This window comes from Temnothorax curvispinosus, unplaced genomic scaffold (assembly GCF_003070985.1).
Source record: "Temnothorax curvispinosus isolate PA1 unplaced genomic scaffold, ASM307098v1 QBEX01006326.1, whole genome shotgun sequence".
Lineage (NCBI taxonomy): Eukaryota > Metazoa > Arthropoda > Insecta > Hymenoptera > Formicidae > Temnothorax > Temnothorax curvispinosus.
The window spans coordinates 368,374-390,743 of record NW_020216106.1 but is presented as its reverse complement, the minus strand read 5'-3'; the positions used below and the strand labels follow the sequence as shown (position 1 = coordinate 390,743).

The 22,370-nt window shown below is 36.3% G+C and overlaps 1 protein-coding gene across 5 annotated transcripts in view; it reads right to left on the bottom strand.

The window, feature by feature from the left end:
* Positions 1-22,370, bottom strand: part of LOC112455712 (neurexin-1) — a 202,097-nt gene that overhangs the window by 100,029 nt on the left and 79,698 nt on the right. For 3 of the 5 annotated variants that reach the window (XM_025017815.1, XM_025017816.1, XM_025017818.1), the window contains exons 3-4: positions 16,880-17,021; positions 13,255-13,314 (exon numbers count right to left, since the gene is read on the bottom strand). In XM_025017815.1, the coding sequence (XP_024873583.1) occupies positions 13,255-13,314; positions 16,880-17,021 (202 nt within the window). The remainder of the gene's footprint in view (positions 1-13,254; positions 13,315-16,879; positions 17,022-22,370) is intronic. The other 2 variants (XM_025017817.1, XM_025017819.1) reach the window with 1 other exon arrangement.

Sequence of the window (22,370 nt, the reverse complement as noted above, 5' to 3'; positions counted from 1 at the left end):
GTGGCCGGTCGCCGGCGGCGTCTTTCGTAGTCGCGTCAAAGGGCCGAAGAGAGAATCTCGCGGCGGCATTTTCCACCGGTATCCACCTCATGAACCAGCTCAAGCTATCGTATTAGCATGTATATTGCGTCACGTCGGCGCGACACGTGATGACATCGCTCACCGGAAACTACCAAGGTGGTACGAGCCGTCGTTTTACTATCGCATGCTCCGTTGCGGCCTGCGCGCTCCGGGCTCCTTAATGCACGGCCATCCCTGGCCCAGCTTCAACCAGTGACTCCGTTTGAGAAAGGGATATCGTCGCTTCGCCGCGAAACTTGGCGCGTGGAGATGTACGTTCGAAACCCCGAGCGAGAAACGTGAAAATTACATCCTCAGTACATCGGTCTAAATACCGATCGCGTTTTAATCCCGTAAGGATTTCGAACTATGCAGAATGTCTCGCAACTCCGCAAATCGAACTGAGTTTATTCGTCCCGTTCGGTCAACAATTTTTAACAATAGTGTCATAAAATAAAAAGAAGAAAATAAAGTAGACTGTATAATAGTTTATCACAATCAAAATACCAAATATATATAGTTTGATATCAATTATCAATTATCACAATCAAAGTTTCCTGACAATTCTATTTTAAGCAATATGCATTTTTTTTATTAGTATATAATTTTTATATTTTATTCTATCAATTTTTATAACAAAAAATTAAAAAGTGTATACACAATAATGTATATAATTTGTAAAGTAAATTTCCGGATTCTTTTTATAAAGACCAACTTACTAACAAGTTGTTCCTAAAGAGTTCCACAACAGAGGAAGAAAATCCCGAATTCGGTCGCGCCTGCGATGGGGTTAAATAAGCCCTCGGCGTCGAGACAAAGTGCGAGAACAAGTTATTAGGGCAAGGCGACGCGGCGGAACACCAATTCCACGCATGAGCGCATGACGAGAGGCGTCGCGCTACACATTCGTCGACACAGAGAACGCGATGGAAATTACCAGTCGTGGTACCCTGGCGCGCGGATCCGGACAATTGTACGCTCGAGCTTAGGAGTCCCGGCTATATCGAGTTCTGCGAGTGGTGCGGAACTCCCTCGATCCGTTCCCGGCACGGGCGCATTCGTCATAACCGCGGGAGAATGGGCCGGGAACTCTCTTGCATAACAGACGCGCGACCAAAGTCTTTCAAGGCTCGATCCTGCGAGGATGCAGCCGAATCGAAATCCTGGGCTTGTCCGTGAGAACGCTTCCAAGATAACTTGGAGCACGTGACGCGAATCTAACCGGGGCTCGACGAGACTCGATATTCATCACTTTCCTTATAAAAGTAATTTTTAACGTACTTTTTCTCTCGCAAAAAAATAAAAATCTTTGTAATAATTTCTACCACGGAGAGGCTCAAATTCTCGTCGCCACTTTAAAACCGCCATGAGCGATGCGCTACAAACATTAATCAAATATTACGTATATATACAACTGTCAATAAAGGGTAAATTCGTGTAAACACGAATATAGCCAGCTGCGCAAATGTTTGAAGCGCATGCAACGTCGTCCTTCGGCAATTAGTGAGTAAATAAATCAAAGCATTAGATTCTCTATTTAAGACAACTGATTAGCGAGAGGATCTTCAGTTCATCCCTAATTAAGTCGTAAATATCTTTAAAAATGGTCATAAAATGCGCTGCAGTTTTCATCTTGCATCAATTCGTACGAAAACCCATCAATGTGCACAGATCGTATTTTTCATGCTTCAATAAAGTGCAATTTTCGTTGCGACTTATCGCCTTTTACAGTCTGCTAGAACACTCCGGGAATATCCCCGTATACGGATACATACGCGCGCACGACGATAGTAAAGAGTATAAGCAGCCAATAAAGGTAAACAAGCCCCACGATACCTTACGGGTGGTTGGTCATTTTCACGTCGAGAAGCTTTCTCAAGGGAGCGCGAAAAATGGTTGAATCCAGACGTCTGGATATAAAATTACGTAAGTGCCCCGAGCCGCTCGCGCGACCGAAGGCCATCTATCGAATAATGCTTGTCATCAGCCGCGCGATGGAATATTACAAAAGTTTCCACGAAGCGGAAGCGTTAGCCTGATTTATACCGCGAGCCTATAAAACTCCTACGACAAGGATCTCCTTGGGCGTAGCACGAAATCTGCGCACGCGGCAAGCCTTCGAGCAAAACCATTTAACTTTTTTGAGACTTGCCCTTACGAATTTTTTATTCCAAATTTTTCTTATAAAATTGAGAATCAGGGAATTCAAATATAAAAATTGCTGCGAATAGAATACATCGAAAATATTTCGGATATCTTAAAAATATTCTAAGATGTTATATTTCAGAATAAAATATTTTCAATAGAATAGATAAATTCTTTGGCCAATTTAGAGAGTCGAATTTTCCTTAGAAAAAACGTTAAAATGAATTTACTTTATGACAAATGTTACTTTAAAAAATCAATACTAATTTCTCTTATTGTGCTTCTTGCCAACATTAAAAAAAAATAGATAAAATGTAAATATTTTATTATATAATATTAAATAATATTAGAAGAAATAAAAACAAAATAAAGCGAATTGAAAATTGTTTTTTCTTGTAAAATTATTTCCAAGTTTAAACATCATGAAGTCGTCACGTTATGTATGTGCGCAGTATTGCGGCGACCTATTTAATAAATTTTTGCAGCACGATAAAAGCGGCATTAACGCTGTCGTTCGATCTCATGCTCGACGTTGTCGTCGTCCCTGCGGGATTAGCCGAGTAATCTCTCGAAGAGCCTCGAGGAGTAACGAGATCCCCCGGGAAACGACACAGACTTTTTCTCATCTCAGGAGTAGTGCATCCTGTGACGCCACCTCGCTGAAATTCGTTGTTCTCTTTTCCGCACGTGAGACGCTTGTATTTCCGAGGAGCGAAGCGTTGGAATAAAGCGTCGCTCGTTTTCGGAACATAAGTGTGCGAGACGAGAGAAGAGTGAAAATTTCGCTCGAAATTGTTGTGATGAAACACCGAAAACAGTTTCGCTTAATGAATTTGGTAACAAGAAACGGCGATAATTGTCATTAATTAACGAGCAGTAAATTATTCAGCTCAAATTGTTTATTGTTACGGTGCGAAAATCGAAAGGTGGTAACGTCGGTAGAACACAAACGAAGGTACACATAAATATTCCAGTTGAAGTTGAAAGGCCACAATATATAATGTAAAAATATTTTATTTATATTTTATATTACATCTTCAGTGCGTCGCGCGCACGGTAGCATATAGAAAAATGTATAGAGATATTTAAATATAAAAATGTAATAAAAAAATATAAACTTTTTAATGTAAAAATTTTTGAACGGTTGTAGCCAAAATCATAAATCATTTTAGCAGAATTTTAAACAAAAAATTGTATTATTTATTGTACTTGTCATATTAACTTTCATAAATTTAAAAAAAAAAAAAATCTCTCTCTCTCTCTCGCTCGTTGTCTCGCTCTTAACCTGGTTGTTCGGAGTAAATTAATTTCAAACAAATTTGATGTAATTGAACTATCCAGCTATATTATGTTTTATACAAATCAAACTTATTGTTTCAAAATGATTTTCGTTGGTTACATACTTATAAATTGCTAATGCATAATAGAAATGTGCCTTTCGGTTATTTGTTAATATCAATATTATTTTTTCATCTATATAATGTGAATAGTCTTCGTCTGCAACTTATGAAAAACTAAAAAGTACTAATAATTGTATACTAATAATGTATACTAATAATTTCATTTAATTAGGTCACTTTGTTTTAATGCTTTTATTGGGAGAAAATTATTTTAATTTTCGATAAGGATTATGATTCTGTTTACCGAATGCGAATGAATTATTCGAATATTCTGTATAGTCTGCCACTCGATACGATATGTATAATACCATACGTTATGCATGCGTAACAAACCGTGTGCACAATGTTGAAAATTCGGTCAGATATGTACGTTAATTATCGCGGCTCTTTAATAATTTTGCTTACTATGCACCTCATATCACCGAATGCCGAGTTTTCTCGTTCCGGACGTTCCATAAATATGGATTACTTATCGCGCGGCAGTTATTGCAAGCAATTCGTTTATAGGTAGAAGTGGGAGCCGAACGACCCTCTTCGCAGCATCTCTTTGTATCGTTGCAGCGGAAAATTGCAATCGTCGGACTGTACGTGTAAAACTGGCCTAAGCCCCAAAATTTAATAAAACCGTTTTTCTCACTGGCCTCAAACGCCTCTATCCAGTGACCCAGTTGATGCGACGGGCGCAAAGTGGCCCAGACTGTTAAATGTAATAAAAAAGTCTGGTCTAAGCTAAAAGTCTTGTCTCTTGGAAAAAAGATGGACGAATTTTTTTTGCCGAAAGGAATGTTTATTGCAAATTAATGTCATCAACCAACAAGAAGATACGAGCTTCATTTATATTTCAGTGTAAAATACGTTTTAGACACGCGCTGGGCAAGTTATCTTTTATTTGAATTGTTTGACTTGTTGATAAGTCGAATATTTCTCAGAGAAAAAAGGTCATTATTTAAATTTAAAGTGCAATCAGAGTTTTTGATTCAATTAAATATCTTTATACTTAATCTTTAAGTTATAAACTTGTTTAAGAATAAAATTAGGTTAAAATTTAATAGAGAATGAGATTTCATTTTATCTGTTTGAAGTCATTTTCCGAAGCTTAGTTATATCAGAAAATCTCTCTTTTTTATCTTAAAAGTTACCGCTTTGATGTGTTTTTATTAGGATTTCCATGTTGTTCTTAAATAAAAAAGGTGTTCTTAGCGATAATTACTATCCATCCTGTATATACTTCACAAATATATATACTCTATAAAGCAACTACTCTCTGTATACTTGTAAATTATATTACTGCAATTGTTCCTAAAAAATAAGTTTTATTTATGAAACACATTATCTCGCGATTCACAGTTTTTTCTAATATACAAATAGGTCTTAATTTTGATGTCTATCAGATTACTGTTTGCTCGCGAATTATCGGATTGTCCTGCGGCATACATTTCACACCGGAGTTCTTTTCTTTCTAATCTAACTTTCATCAAACTATCGTTTTAACACGAACTAACGCAATTCGAACTTATAAAATTTGTTTTCTGACTTCGGTTCTCATTAATAATTAACGGAATGGTAGACGACGAGTGCATTAATGAATTATATATCGTTCTTACACAGTTTTAGCACGGTCGAGGCGTTAAGGAATTAAGGATCGGGTAAAGTTCGTCGCGAGTTTGCCGCACTGGAGACCATAATTCTTCGCAACCAGAACGTACGAGTAATTGCTCCAAGTCCCTCCTCACTTTATTTTCCTCGTCGTCGCTCCGTCGTTCTGACAACTCGAAGGATCTTAAAACCACGGTCGCGATACTTTAATACCGGCATCAATTTTACGAGCGACGTATAATTCAGATATTCAGAGTGTTTCCAAATCTCATTAATTTTTTGACACGTACGAAATCGATTTCTCTTTCATAAAGTATTGAGATATTTTTGATTTTCAAGTAATTAAATGTTAAAAATAAGAGATTTTTAGTGAAATAAATTTCAGAAGGGAAAACGAATGAGAGTAAAGTATTTTATCGTATATTGCGTCCATAAGAATCTTTAGATACAAAATACGTCAGGTAAAACTTACATCAGAGAAGGTCTCTTCGTATCGTGTTAAACGACGAAAGGTTCGTTCCCCCGGGATCTCGACGGGGCGCGGTGCGCGGCGTGCAGATGCGGCGCACGAAGCCGCGCGCGAAAAACTTAATTAGCGTCTCTTGCCTCGTAGTTGCGTCGGATATCTGCTAACAACGCGACAAAACGGCCGTTCATAATCCACGAGGACGGGCCCGCCTCCCAACGCGATCCCTCGCGCGTCGCAATTACCTTCTACCACGGTGAGCGACCGCCGCGGCATAAATCCGGCGCAGAGAGAATATTACCTTCCCCCCGGTGTGTGTAGCCACGAAGAGAACTTTAACTCCGACTATCTCGTCGAAGACCCTCCATCCCCCTGCTTATCATCCCTGCCCCTCCGTCTATACACCCGACGACCCGACGCCTGCACGTATCCGACTATTTCCTGACGGGCTTTTTGCTCGTCTCGGACGAGATGCCGTTGGAAAATGGATTTTCCGACCGGACGCGGATAACTCTTTGTCGGCGATACCTTGGGCGACGACGGCCGTGGAGAGTCGCCAAGGGACGCGGTGAAGCGTAATCCGTGTTATTAACCCCGTTGGTCGAGGCTGCTCTTCGCCGCCACGTGACGCCGCGGCCGGTTGCATTCAACAGAGACGAATATTTATCAACTGCAGCGTATACATCCGGCGCGATGGCTTTCACGCAAACCGAGAGATATTATTCGCAAGCGAATACCACGTTCGTCCACTTGTGAATCTTTTTTCGATTTACGTAAAGGGACTCTAACGTTATATACAGACGTTTCTCTGCAGCTCCGAAAGAAGAGGCGTAAAATCGCTTTCGCGGCTTTTTAATCCAGTTTTCACTCGCTCCGCTATAGAGTCCAGAATCGTTTCCGTAATCTCTCCTCAATCGCGAACGAATCTTCGATCTCCGATAACGGAAGTGGACTCGATCCTGCGATATCGCTCAGTCATTGCGAAACCGTTCGGACTCTTGAGTGCGCCGAGTACCCCCGAGTCGTACGGGAGCCTAATTCTGAGCGAGGGTATAACCGGCGGACAAGTGGAATGCATTGTTACCTCGCAAAGGTATGCGGATTAGCGGACTAAACACTGTTGATGCAGAACCGCTATTGATACGAAGGGCCGACCTAGCCTCGGCCAAACTGCCGTTCGATTCACGCCGTCGCCCTATCCGTTGTTTACCGCATGTTTCGCTGCACGATGCACGACTCTCGGTATGTTCTTGGTGATTTACGTGATTGCGCCGATCTGATTTCCGCGCCGAGGGCTTATATCCAGGGTTGGGCAGATACTTCGAAACAAAGTATTTAAATACAAGATACAAAATACTTTTTCGACATGTATTTAAATACTATTGTATATTATAATACTTTAGTTTTGACATGTATTTAAATACTATTGTATTTAAATACATGTCAAAACTAAAGTATTTAAATAGTATTTAAATACATTTATAAATACTTTTAAATACAATTATTCTTTAACATTTTAAATTTGCGTTTATTTTTTAAATAATAGTAGATGATTTATTGATCTTATTATAATTGCTTTAATATTAAGTATATAGTCTGAAATTATAGAATCGTATGAAAATAGGATTATAAAAAAATAATAGCATATATTATATAGTAATTTAGTAATATAATAATTATATTATAATATACAACATACAATACAGTGTTACAGAGTACAAAGTATACTCTATTTATTAATTGTTATTTTTTGGTAATTCTTTGGTATTGCCTTTCAAAAATAAATTTATTTATTTATTTTAACTCAAACTTTATAAAATAAAAATAATTATAAAATAATGGCCAGCATATATTATATATAGTGATTAAGTGATTTAGGCTGCGGTCCACTTGACTTTGACACTACAAATGCTTTGAAGCGTTATTCTTCTCCTTCTTTCTTCATTGATAGAAAGGAAAAGAGGAATGCTTCGAAGCATCTGAAACATCAAGTGGATCGCAGATCGCAGCCTTAGTGATATTAGATATAGCATACAGTATTATATATAGTCTGTGCTCTTCTGCTCCTGTAGAGAGACTGTTTTCTTTTGCGGGATTCATACATTCGCCTACTCGTGGCCTTCTATCTGATAAAATGTTTGAAACATTGGTATTTTTGAAAGGCAATAAGAATTACCAAAGTAATAATAAATAAATAAAATATACTCTGTATACTGTATGCTATATCTAATATCACTAAGGCTGCGATCTGCGATCCACTTGATGTTTCAGATGCTTCGAAGTATTCCTCTTTTCTTTTCTATCAATGAAGAAAGAAGGAGAAGAATAACGCTTCAAAGCATTTGTAGTGTCAAGGTCAAGTGAACCGCAGCCTAAATCACTTAATCACTATATATAATATATGCTGGCCATTATTTTATAATTATTTTTATTTTCTAAAGTTTGAGTTAAAATAAATAAATAAATTTATTTTTGAAAGGCAATACCAAAGAATTACCAAAAAATAACAATTAATAAATAGAGTATACTTTGTACTCTGTAACACTGTATTGTATGTTGTATATTATAATATAATTATTATATTACTAAATTACTATATAATATATGCTATTATTTTTTTATAATCCTATTTTCATACGATTCTATAATTTCAGACTATATACTTAATATTAAAGCAATTATAATAAGATCAACAGATCATCTACTATCTATTATTTAAAAAATAAACGCAAAAGAAGAGGATCCCTAAGGCTTGTTTTTGGCACCCCTTCAAAATTGGACCAAAATAGCTGGAATCACTTCCTTATACCTTTGGAAGTAATATTTAAGCCCAGTTCAACAGTGGCCAGTTAGCTTAACTAGTAGTTAACTCTCACTCTCTGTTTCTTTTTAACTCAAAGGTTAGATAGAGACGGAGAGTGAGAGTTAACTACTAGTTAAGCTAACTGCTAACTGGCCACTGTTGAACTGGGCCTTAGTCAATTCCAGCCTAAACGGAAGTATTTAGATTGTATACTTCAAGTATACGTGGTGCATTAGCTCGCCTATATCAAGCATTTCTTTGGAAAACTAAGCGTTTTTGAGAAAAATGTACAACTTTTATCTGAAACATTTTTCTCAAAAACGCTTAGTTTCCCAAAAAAATGCTTGATACGGGCGCTCTGATGCACCATGTATACTTGAAGTATACACTCTAAATACTTACGTTTAGGCTGGAATTGACTAAATATTACTTTCAAGGGTATAAGGAAGTGATTCCAGCTATTTTGGTCCAATTTTGAAGGGGTGTCAAAAACAGAACCCTCCTCCTTTAAAATGTTAAGAAATAATTGTGTTTAAAAGTATTTATAAATGCATTTAAATAGTCTATATCCTTGTCTATATATACAAGGACAAATATAGGTCGATAACTCGATAACATTACAATTTTTTTACCTTTTTCAAAAAGGGACAAAATATGTAATTAGTAAATACATTTAAAATTTAAATTTTAAATACATTTAAATACAAGATACACTTAGATTAAGTAATTAAATGCAAAATACAAGATACTTAATTATTCGGTATTTAAATACTGTATTTAAATAAGATACGTATCTAAATACGTATCTCAGATACTTTAAGATACGTATCTGCCCAACCCTGCTTATATCGCGATCGGGACTAACACCGAGCCGTAATTTAACGATCCAGCGCGATGAATTCCTGCTCTCCTTTTCTGATATTAGTCAAAAAATTCATTCCCGAATAACGAAACACCCAATATATCGTACAGCCGAGATCAAATATGCCGCATTGCCACACGTATCAAGAAATATTAATTTAAATAACGGTAGCGGAGCAAACACAATTAAGATGACAAAAGTAAGACTTAAGGCTGATCTACAATGTGCTTTTTGTTCTCTGTCGCTTAAGATAAAAATTGACAAACTTCAGAAGAGACAAGAAACATCAGGTTACGCGACGGAATTGCGAAATACGAGATATAGATGCAAAGAGGTTAAGAGTAGAAAACAGAAAGCAAAGAGCACATTGTAGATCAACCTTTAAGCGATAAGCGAATCGGTCAAGCGCGCAAACGAGAATTATCAACAATATTATTCTCACCCGGCACCTCACGATTGCCCCGCTGTCGCCCGATGTCTCCCAAGCCTCGTCCTCCTCTCCTCGATCCTCCTCCTCCGTCGGTCCGCTGTTGCATCTGATTGCATCTCCGTCGAGGCACTGACTTACGACTCACGACGCGGCGACGTTCACGCGAGAAAATCAACGTCGCTTATGATCGCGCGACACTCTCGACACTTTGTACGGTACTACCGGTAATAATCTGGCGACACGGCACACGGCAACGGAAAAATTACGACGGAGAAGCTACGAACGATCCGCTTGACGCCCATGACGCTTGGCGTTCCGCAGGTAGACGCTAAGATGGCGGAGAGAAATTCGTAAATCGCGCAGCCAACTTCACTCGGCAGGAGCAACCGTCGTAACGCCGCGATATCGCGAGGGAGGACGCTACACTTGCTGCTCTCCGCCGCGCTATATGTTAGCGTCTACCTGTCTGCCTGCGGAGTGCAGGACGTCAAGCGGATCGTTTCATAGCTACTCCGCCGTCTAATTCTTCCGTTGCCGTGTAACTGAGTACGCGCTGTGTCGCGAGATTAAATACCGTGCAAAGTGTCCCGCGATCATGAACGACGAACGACGATATTGATTTTTGCGTGAACATCGTCGTCGCACCGCGTCACGAGCCGTGACTGTCGTGAGTGAGTGCGACAACGGGCCGACGGAGGAGGACGAGGCCTGGGACTCCTGGGAGGCATCGTCGGGCGACAGCGGCACAACCGTGGCCGGTAATTGTTATATATACGCCCAAAGATATCTCGCGCGCATTTCCTCGTCGTAGAAACTCGTCGAAGAGTGCCGGGGAACGAGTGTTGGTTTATTCGTTGATTTATTATCATTTCTCCTCGACGCCCGTATTCGGATGTATACATACCTCCGAGTTTTCCGTCGATAAGCGTGATTCGCCCGATACTTTTCCGAACCGCAGGCGCGGATTAATGCGCGAATTGCTCCGATCGAGGGGGTTCAAATAACGGAAATCCGCGATACATGGTTGTTTAATGGCGCGCACTTGAGCAGGATTTACGCGCTCATGGTGTATCATTGTGTATCTCAATTTAATGTTGTGTATTTTCAGATCAATGCCGGCGAGGCTTTCGTACTTCTCGGTCACTTGCGCAGCGTCGCAAATACGGAGCGGATCGGTCGAGGCCAAGCGGCGTCGTGACACGTTTGATTAGTGAGTAACCGATCGGAATTAGTCCCGCGTTTCAATATTTGTTAACCGAGTGGCATAAATACGATCTTGATATACCGGTGATGATTTGTCGCGGCGTGTATTTCACGAGATTCGTCTCATTGTAATTCGGATTGCGCGATCAATAATCACATTTTTTGATGCTATACATTCCGCAGATATTTGTCTCTGGTTTTGACTCAAGCATTTACTCGTAAGTACTTATATATTATCTCGCGATGTAATAATCTCGGCTGTAAGTGCAACAGCATGCCGTTCATATCATTATACATAAAATTTTGAAAGAGCGCAACCAACCGTGTATGGTAAGTAATATTTATTTATTTATTTATTTATTTATTATATGTCACGATTTATTACATCCAGAACAAATAACTCATTTTCCCGATGATTGTGTTGCTCGTTCATTTTCTGCGCGCTATAAGCATTCTTAAGAAATCAGGCACAATTTTTAAATAAATGTTAGATAATTATTTTTATTTTTAATATGAAATATCTATTTGAAAAATTGTTAATTTTAATTATTTGGAACGCAGTTGTAATCTGAATATATTTGTAATTTACAGGAGGTCATCGTTTGTGTTACAACTCCGCTGCTGCGCGTCAGATCTGTGAGTTTTTAAATTATTTATTTCAAATTAAGGTAATGGATCTATGAAAAAACTGTATTAGATGTATATTAGTTTATTCTTACATTATGTAACCTATGTCATGTTATCACATTTAAAAAATATTGAATTAGTATTGATTTGAAAGAGAGGCATAAAAGAGAGGATATTATAATTAGATCCATTACCATAAATGGATGGGCTAGGGTAGATTAGCATTAACATTTAATCCTGGAACATATACAACTGTCAATCCATTGTACATGCAAGAATGCACATATTCGAAGCTCATAAAGCTTATTATTATCGATATATCTTTTGGATCGGTTTAATCAGTGTATTATTCGTCGCAAGTAAATTATAATTAATTAAAGTTTAGAGTTTATTACTTGGATTAATAAATTATTATTTAGGTAAATAAAAAAATAAGAAAATAGAAAAATAAATGAAATAGAATCATGAGAAATCAAATACTGATATTTCTTAAAAATAAAAGTTTTATTTAAGTATCTTTATGACATTCGTATATCTCAAATAAATATAAATTAGTACTATATACAACAGGAAATAATTACTCATTTTTAATTAAGTTTCTTTATCTTTCCCTTTTTTCCTTGTTCGAATATCATTTTAATAGAATTTAAAGTCTGCGTTTGGCTTCCTTCCAGGATTAAATGTTAGATAAAATGGCACAAAAAAATATATTCAAAGAGATCTAACATATACATATGTATAATTCTATACACATACAACATAAATAAAAGGAAGCTAAAGAGTATTTCATAATCGCCTTGCACATTCCAACTAATTTATTTAATTAGGAACATATAAATAATTATTAAATATTTATTATAAAAATGTGCACATTTTACCTGATTTTCCATAGCCTATTTATATTTTTTCAATAATGTTTTAAGTATCAAATGTCATTTGATACAAAATAAAATGATATGAGATCTAAATTAAAATTTCATTGCGGACCAAGAGAGGTTTGTATATAAATTATCTTAAAGTTAATTGATTACATGTCAAATGTATTAAAATATAGACTAATGAGATGAAAATGTTTAATCATCATGATGTATTAAAATTCATTTTCTAAAATATTAAAATTTATAAAGATTTTGTAATCGTTTCTGTCGATAATTATTCATTTGAATAATTATTTCGTTTCGGATCTGTCATCCGATTTTTCTTCCATTTCCACGTTGTTAATGTTAGATATGAACGATGTTTATCCATTTTAATTGGTTTATATCGGATGTTTGTTATTGATTTTTGTTCCTTACGGCGGTTTCATTATTATTCCATTTAGATACAGATACACAATTACTTAAATACGTAAATTCGAAGACAGGATAGCGGGTAAATTGTGATGAGGTTTGGCGATTGAATTTATTATAACAGAAATCTTACTTTATTTTTATAATGCACTATTGGAAATTACGCAGGGACTAATTATTATGATCTAATAATAATTTAACTTGCATTCAATTTCGCGTTAATAAAGAATCTATTCAGTGGTGCTCAAAGGGTCTATATATAGAAACATCTTAACTAGAGCTACGATCTACTGATTACTCGTACTGATATCTCTACCACCGCCGTACCACGTTATTGTGGATACTTTGGTTTTGTAATTAGTGAGACACTCACTGTAATCCCAAGCCCAGTAATCGCCATCACCCGCCGTGGGCAGCATCGTGCTCCATGCCTCTATGTAAGAACAGAAAGAAAGAAAGAACGAAAGTAAAAAACCGAACCATGCCTCGATCATTCGCGAAAAGATCTTTATGCATTTTCTAAAGAGAAAAAAAAAGAGAAAAAGAAACGGAGTTCCGCTCGGTAATTTAAACGCTGAAAAACTTTTGCGCGATTGTTATAAAATTACCTTCCTGTAGTGGCAGTTCTTCTAACGTGAATATCGAGTGTTAAATAACGAAGTTTCTCCGTGCGGAGTGCCATGCAAAGTTGAATCACTTTGTCCAGATAACGATTCGCTGCGAGCATAAACTCTTGATTATACAGTTTGAAATAGATAATGCGAAACGAGTGGTTTGCCATAGCTTGTTTTATATTCACTTGACGATTAGTCTCTTAACTTATGTTTTTATCTTTTAAAATTAAAGAAAATTTAAACAGTCATAATTTTAAATATTAATCAATATTACAGTTTACTTTTCAATATTAATTATATTAATATTGAATTGATATTAATAAAAGCAATATTAATTACAAGCTTGCTACGCGACGCAATGTATATCAGTTATCGGATTTCTTTTCTTCTCCTTTCTCATGTACATGTACATGTTATACAAATGTGCATACTTTCTTTTTTCTCAGTGCTCGCAGCCTTCAATTTTTCGCGATATTTGTTAAGAAATCTTGATAAATTGATTATTTTGACCCTAATAAATTCTGAACCCCCTTTTTCTTTGTGTTCCAGCCCTCATTTCTAGCCTCGCTATTTTATCTTGCGCGTCTGTAACACTCTCATCCTTTCTGCACTCTCCCATTTTCCTCTTCCTTTTTCCTCCATTCGTTTCAACATGGTCATTAAGGCTGGAAATTACATTATATCGCGTATAACGACTGCGCCTGTCAGGCACGACGAGGACAATCGCGCCTGCAAAAAGCTGTTAAGAGAGGAATTAAAATGAAATTGTCCTGGTTCCTTTTGCAAAGAATCGTCTTTGAAGTTTTGCGTTCTTCTGGACGATGTCTCGGTAGCGACAAAAGACTCGGCCGTGAGTTCGCAAAGATTCGCAATTATCAGTGAAGTAAACCTTTGAATAAACATTCCACGCTGCAGTTTTCGATAAAGGAAGATTGTTTATTCGGGGCATGAAGAGACCCTTTTTCTGTAGTGAACTCTCAACTTTTAATATCGTGAATTAAATCCAATTTATTTAGTATATTATTGCTTATTGCATCAAGTAATGAAAGGAAGAAATCGAACAATTTAAATATTATTTAAAAACAGTTTTATATAAATGAATTTTAATACTTTCTCCCATCATTGGAAAGAATAATGCATAATAAAATTATAATTAATTAATCAATTAAAACAAGAATGATAATTTTGCATGCTTATTTGTTAGTTACGTGAGATTGCAAAAATCTACTGCTAAACGATTTTGCAGTGTACTTACATCATAAATATATCTTGAAATGGTATATCTGTCACGTGCAGTAATGGAAAATACGCAAGTAGTAAAATTACTACTAATGCATGGTCCAAAAAGGTTGCTTTTGTTGAACAACATGAAAACTCGAGAAAATGCAGAATTTTATCGCAGAGAGTAAATCGTAATTAAAATAGATCCGGTGTGTTGCTTATCCGCGAGAAATGTAATCTCGCTTTTCGCTATTAAACCTGTCGAGTGCACGGCTTTCTGAATTTTGTAAGAAGGAAAATCCGTGTCCCGTCAGAATGTATGTTGCAAATTAATACAATAATATTATATTTCTCTTTTTACTGACACTATGAAAAAATAATAATTTTTGCTGATAGCGTAGGAGAGTTTGAAACCAGTTGTAATATTTGCAATCGATTGAAATTAATGTTTGCTGTATATCATTGCAATGAATTATATATTATATGTAATTCATTGCAATAACGTCACGAGAATTCATGCTGAAATGAATCCTTCCGATTTAGATTCCAATACATCTCTATAATGCAGACGCTTGAAAATTCTCCGTAAATTATTAAAACTGACCTCGAACTTTTTTTTCTAACGACCGAGTTTTCTTTTAGCCACTTTGAGTGACAGGAACAAATGCATAAACTTTCATATTTTGCCATTCTGCACATTCGCGATTTCCGAACCGTCTCCGTTAATGACTCCTTGTGCGCGCACCTCATTAACGGGGAAGAAGTCTGATTGTAATTATCGGTGAAACGTCTTGGAACGACCCCGACTTGCTCGGCTTCTCTAATTGCCAATGGCTTACGAGAAGGAAAAATCATTCTAGAATACTATCTCGCTTCTGCAGCTGTCGACAATTACGCCTCATTAAGTGACGCGCGTTCTCTCGCAAATAAGTACGCGTAGGAATTAACGAGAGATGCACGCCCGTATAGTTGCGTCCAAGCAGTTTATTGTTAAAGGCAACGATCGATCGAGCGGAATATGAGAAAAGAGGATAAAAACGGCAATGGCCAAAGTAACCGCGTTTGCTCCGTGACAGAACGTAAAATATGAAGAAATAAATATTCGAAGGAAATATTTTCCGTTTTCACAAACCTTGAGTGAATGATTAATATTGAATTTAGTGGAACACGTTCTGCGACGTTAATAAATTACTAGTTTAAATTCGAGAACACAAAAGTTGAAAGAATGTTGCGGATAGGTCGTAAATTAATGAAATGTATAATTGCTGAAAGTAATATCAAAACCACACAAAATCAATTTGTTTGATGGATAAATACCAAAAGTGAAATAAATAATTGCAGCCTTAGCGAAAGATATGGAGCGCCTTTAATAATTTGTGGCCGACCAAACATTTCGACAGTTTAAAATTGATGAAGATCATTTAATTCTCATTATTTATAAATTATAATTATTAAGGTATTTTTTAAATTTGTTTTATTAAACTTTGTTTTACTAAAGCGTCTTGAATATTATTCTCAATCTTCTAATCTGTAAATAGTAATTAATTATTTGATTTATTAAGATTTATTTGTTAGACTTTGTCTTTGATTGAAACTGTGTATACATATGAAATAGTTTGGAACGAAACCAAATCATTTGTATCTCCGTTCAGTTATATTATGCTCAATGCACACAAATAAATTCATGGAAATGTGTGCTTGTTTCTACTTTGCATTTTTACCAACGATTTTATGCTTTGTTTTTATGCGTAAGGATAACATAGGAAAAGTTTACTTCTCTTTTCTCGTATTGTTCAAACATTTTTAAGTTTAAATGTACACAGATGCTCTTTTAATCATAAAAAGTATGACTCGCAAACGTGTACAAAAAAGTAGTAGTTTAATTCATATATTCACCTATAGTCTGAATATTGTTAAATTAATTATTTCTAAATGTTAATGTTAAGTATCAACATAGCAACATACACGTATATTGTATTTTTAAAAATTAGAAAATTTAAACTTAAACCATGGTTTAAATTTAAATTTAAACCATCAACAAAGTTCTTTTAGCAAAGTATAAATTAATTTTTAACATTAAACATAATTAATAATATAAAGCTATTCTTTTATTACAATTAGTTTCGAAATTCAGACTATTAATTAAAAGTTAATTTTACTAACCTTTCTCGCAGTATGCGCCTTCATAATCGCCGGTGCGACACTCGCAGATCGGTCCGCTGTCCGTAGAAATGCAAATGCCACCGTGCTGACACGGATCGCGAGTCTCGCAAGCATCCGTCGTATTCGTCATATTGCGTAAACTCTGTAACAGACATTAAACCATAACGTTACAACAAATATTGGATATCCAAATTATTAATAGGAGCCTTTAAATAGCGATACATGTTTTTCGTAATGAGATTTTTAATGAGACCATGAGTAGTAAAATTCTAACTTCAAATTAGCAACTGCATAGTGCAAGCATTACGTCGAGGGAATATTCACGTCAAACATTGAACCGAATATTTAATTTAAATTATATTTACTATTTATGATTTTAAAAAATTCATCGCGCAGAAGAAAACTTTTTTGTCTATATTTATGATTATACATATTAGAACACAAGCGTAATTAAATTAACGTATAATACAACTGAATGCGAGAAATAAAAAATAGAAAAGAGTATAGTCTATTTTCACTATCTAATTAAATGTGTTGCGTCATAAATCACAGAAAAACTGCATAATAAGTAAATTATAAGTATATTTTAACGATGTCTTATATAATGCAAATGCTCTGAAATTATTCCTACTATTGCGCGCTACAATTTTCGCGTCGTATTATGCAGCAGACAGATTTCCTGGCACGGATATATTACCTAGAAATATAACTTTTTAACATGAATCCGAGAAAAATTCAAAGTGCAATAAGTATAGATAAGGGCATGGAAGTGAAATTTTTTTTATTTTCTACTTTACGCAATATTTGCTGCATGGCAGTATTTCGACATTCAGCTGACGCGGTCATATTTAAATATTTAAAAATGCATTAAGATAAATCTCGTTTTTGAGATACTAATTATGCTTTCTTACTGGACTCTCTTCATATAAAGTGTGATAAATGCTTTTAAATAAACTTTCCTTAAGCATTAATGATACTCCACATAAAATTTTTATTTAGGCAACATTGTTGCAAAAATAATATCTTTCCCTTTGTGTAACAAATAATAGATAATATATCTGTGTGATACGCTCACTTGCAATATCGCTAGCAATATTCATTGTGATATTACGCAGCGACGAAAATTAAAGAGAAAGTAGAAAAATAACGTACTTTAGTTAGAAGGAGAGCTTCGCATTTTTTTAATTTACATTTATCTTTATTTCGCGACCTTATGCGCTGTTGTTCGGGGGCGACGAATAATAAACGAACGCGGAACGCGCCGCCGCGGTAAACATCTTTTTTTACGACTCATTTATCTTGACAGCGCACTTTCAGCACTGCAACTCACTTTGCACCGTCGCGTTTTAAGTCACGCAAACGAGATTTTTTTCACTCCCAGGAGCCGGCCGCAACCGACTTTTATGGATGCTCTTTGCACTGAGAATAAGCGGGACGTTGATCTTATTCTTGAAGTTCTTTTAACGTTGGTCCCAACTCGATTTGAGTCTGTAGAATTAGATAGAAGGAATTCGCCGTGGATCACTTTACTTCAATGTGAGTTAATTTCCAAAAACTGCACGAAATTTCTGGTTTCGATATTCAGGACATGCTACAACATAATCTTTATGCATATACTCGTAGTTGTCTATTTATCCGATTTGTTATGCAAAAAAGCTACGTTCGACGAATACACTCACATTAACTCGAAAATTTTTATTTAAAACGGCTTAAAATTAGAAATTTTACACTATTTCCCAGATATTTCATAGAAGAAGATGATCTCGCAGCGATTGATAAAATATCTCTAATTATCTTCGCGAAAAGTTCGTCAGTATTTCCGTCGAAGGGTTAAGGGTCAGATGAAACATTCTTAACTTTCGCGAAAACAGCGTCTAACTTGCGAGTGAATTTATCTTTGCGCAACAAACATCCGCAAATCCGGCTGATAAGACAACCACGTAGATCACGATCCTCATCTCTCGCTCGCGATGCCAACTTCCCCCGGCGAAGTTGGCGGTATGTACCTGTTGGCCGGCGGATATAAATATTTGAACTTCCAGTCTCTCAAGGATGCATCGTAATTTCTATTTGCTAGAAAATCACTCGCGCGTTTGTGGTTAATTTAACTGCTAATGTAAATGCAAGTTGCATTGTTCTCTTACTTTTTCAGAAAATAATGGCCTAATTAGTCTAATTAATAGCAGGCTTTTCTTAATAGCCTGCAGCGAGTTATTAATTATCTTTCACCCTCGGAAAATTTTCCTCGACATTTTTTACAATGGCTCGATCGCGAGGAATTTAGTCAGTGCAGCGATGCGGATGCATGTGTCGGGTCACGGGGTCAATCGCGTCGCTGTGCTCTATTATCGCGGCCAGGTTGGGTTCGAAAATTGGCAAATGGCCATTGCAGAATACGAAATGGTAATCTTAGCGATGACGCGAAACGAAAGAAGACGATATGGGTTAACTGCGTCGTGCATTGAACATGTGAATGGCAGCATATACATATGAAGAAATTGGACTTTTTTTCTTAACCATAGATTATCGAAGAATACGTATTAGCTTTAAATTCAGACATTACCGTTTTAGAGATAGATGGTGCACAAGGAATATTACAGTGCATGAGTTTTATACGAAACGCGCAATTCTATTTGAATTGGTTTTCTTTGCAAGCATTTGTAGTATTGAGCACGCTCGCTTTTAATAAAAATTTAATTTCAAGCTTAATTATCAAGTACAATGTCGACAATAGAAAATTATACGATAAGTAATATTCTTTTTTAATTACAAATTCAATCGAGTGTTAATAAATAAAATTGAGCATTGTGAAACTTTGTCTGGATATCTGTTTTTGCGCGAAGGTATATAAAGGGGTAAAAACTTAGACTAACGAGTATAGTATAGACTGCACGAATATGGCCACCAAGCCTGCTTAACGAGTCGACCGCATTAATCATATTGGACCACACGGCGCAGAGGATTGTTAACGAGATTTCCTGCGAGAAAAGCTAATTGACGTCTAGTCGCGGCAAATTGCATTTTCGATATGACCCCAGCTTAGCCGTTCCTGGCCTTTCTGTAGTTAGCAAAATAACACAGTTGATTATTTCGGCGCTCCGGACCAGATATATTATATTAATTGGTCGTTTATTTTAATTAAATGCACTTGTTTTAATTTTTTGCGTTGCAATGAAATATTACTAGTTTTAAATAATAATATTAATTATTATTAAGATTAGAATTCTATTTTATAAAAGTAACAAAGTAATAAATTGAGAATTTATAATTAGAGAAGAACAAGTAATACCATTTTTAAAGCAGATTTAAGTAACTTCATTCGGAATAAAATAAAGTTTTGTATACAATTATTTTCACGTAATTTTAATTTCGTTTAATTCAAGAAAAGGGGGTACCTACAATTAAAGATTTAGATAATCATTTTTCATGATCGCGCACTAAAGATGACCTTATTTCAGATCGACGTTTGTCACATCATTTAATTTATAATATATGTATGTCTAGCACGTATTATACATCCAGTTTGGTTCACTAGCCTCTTTTATCTCCTTTGTTTTGGAACAAAATTAATTAACTGCAATTAATCCAGCGTGCACGATGGAATTCGGTAAAGACAAAAGCTGCATGATGTTTATGAACTATGCGCAGCATAGTTGCGCAAAGTATGTCTATCGCGCTATACAGACCGCAACGCGAGGGAAAGTAGGTACTCAGATAAATCAAGCGATTTAATTTCGACGGGATTAAACGGCGCGATCGGCCCATCCTCATGTCGGCAAGTTTTCTATTCCGGCATGTATAACAGTAATCTATACCCATACCTATAGATTAACGGGTCGTAAATTTGGTAAATCTTCTTAAAACTGAACAGTCAGCTTTTGTCCTACGATGATTACGAATCGAAAATCTATCACTCCCGGAAACGTTATTACACACCAAGCGCGTGGTAAATTCTCTCCGTGTACGTGCGTGCACGTGCGATTCCACAAAGCGTTGAACGTGACTATTGTGAAACATGTATAACGTAAGTCGTAAGATGCAGAACGATTACGTATGCGTCGCCAGGAACGATACAATTTTCGTGCGACACGAGTCATCCTGTCTCCGAGGACTCCGAGGATGCACATCCCAGGTGCAGTGTGCATTCTTCCGACCGCAGAGCGTACCGCGAAATACGCCGGGGAACTCGGGCCGCAGCAACTCTGATAAAGTCGGAAGAAGGGGTCTTGTACCCCGACCCGTCAGATTGTCGACAGAAACTAAGGCAATAAATAAGGCACCCTCCGCGCAACTGCGGGAGCAAACTGCATCTCCGCATGCCGACGAAACTGCGCCGTGCCAAAACTGCGCTATTTGGTTTTGACCGCGAACATGAGAATCCCGGACAAGCGTTGCGCGACCTCGGGGCATAAACCAGCGGAGATACAGAATAAGTTGCGTCAAAGGGAACTCGCTCGTTCGCCAAAGTTCGGGGAGGGTTCGGCGGTGCAGTTTATCGAATTAACAACCGCGATGGCTAACCGCGTTAGCATCAATGCAGTGCGATAGGACCAACCTGCTGATTGCATAATTCATTCGTTACTTCATTGATTACTGTCGCTCCGTGAACAACCACCACATATGCAAAATTAACTCTCCCTTTGATTTCCCACAAAGAGTTGATTCGTAACAAAGATAAAAATATCGTCGTTATCATTTTTTATTTGATTTTAAATCAAAATGAAAAAAATGCCCCAAGAACTTGCTATTTTAATTATGAAAGTAGCATTAATTATTATTAGCCAATATCATATATTACAATATAAAGATACACAGAATACAAGCATGTTCATTAATTTGTTTTCATCACGATTTCTGCAAGTTAATTATTGTGCATAAAATATGAAGTTAGAGGATATAAATTACAGTTTAACGGTTTCATAATATTCGATTAAATAAACATATAAAGGTCTATAACGAAGTTGACGTTGACTTTGACTAAAATCGGAAAAGTCTGCAACTTTACTCGTCTTAAACTTTAAATCTTTCTATTAAACTCGACCGATTCCCTGACGCGGTCCTAATAAAAATTCATATTAAAGTTCTGAATGCGTGCTATATGCAATGGTTGCGATTATTTGAGATGTTTGAAAACATCGTAACATAACATTAATAACAGGCTGATGTATAAATCTTACAGATGATGTTATTCGATAAAAATACGTGTACTTCATACGAGAACCTATATAACATATTACATTAGCGTGAAATCTTTGCTTTGTTTACACATTTTATTTAATATAATGCACACCGTAATCAAATCACAATATCACAATGCAATGAACAATGTATGTTTTCTGAAGAATTATTAAAGTTTGCACAATGCATTCAAGCAATATATTTATTATTTATTGACTACTATTATCTGCTGCTTTTTATCCGTTAAAAATACAGAAAAAAGTACCTAGAAATACAAAATCCTTATTTTTTTAAGTATAGGTAAGTAGCATCA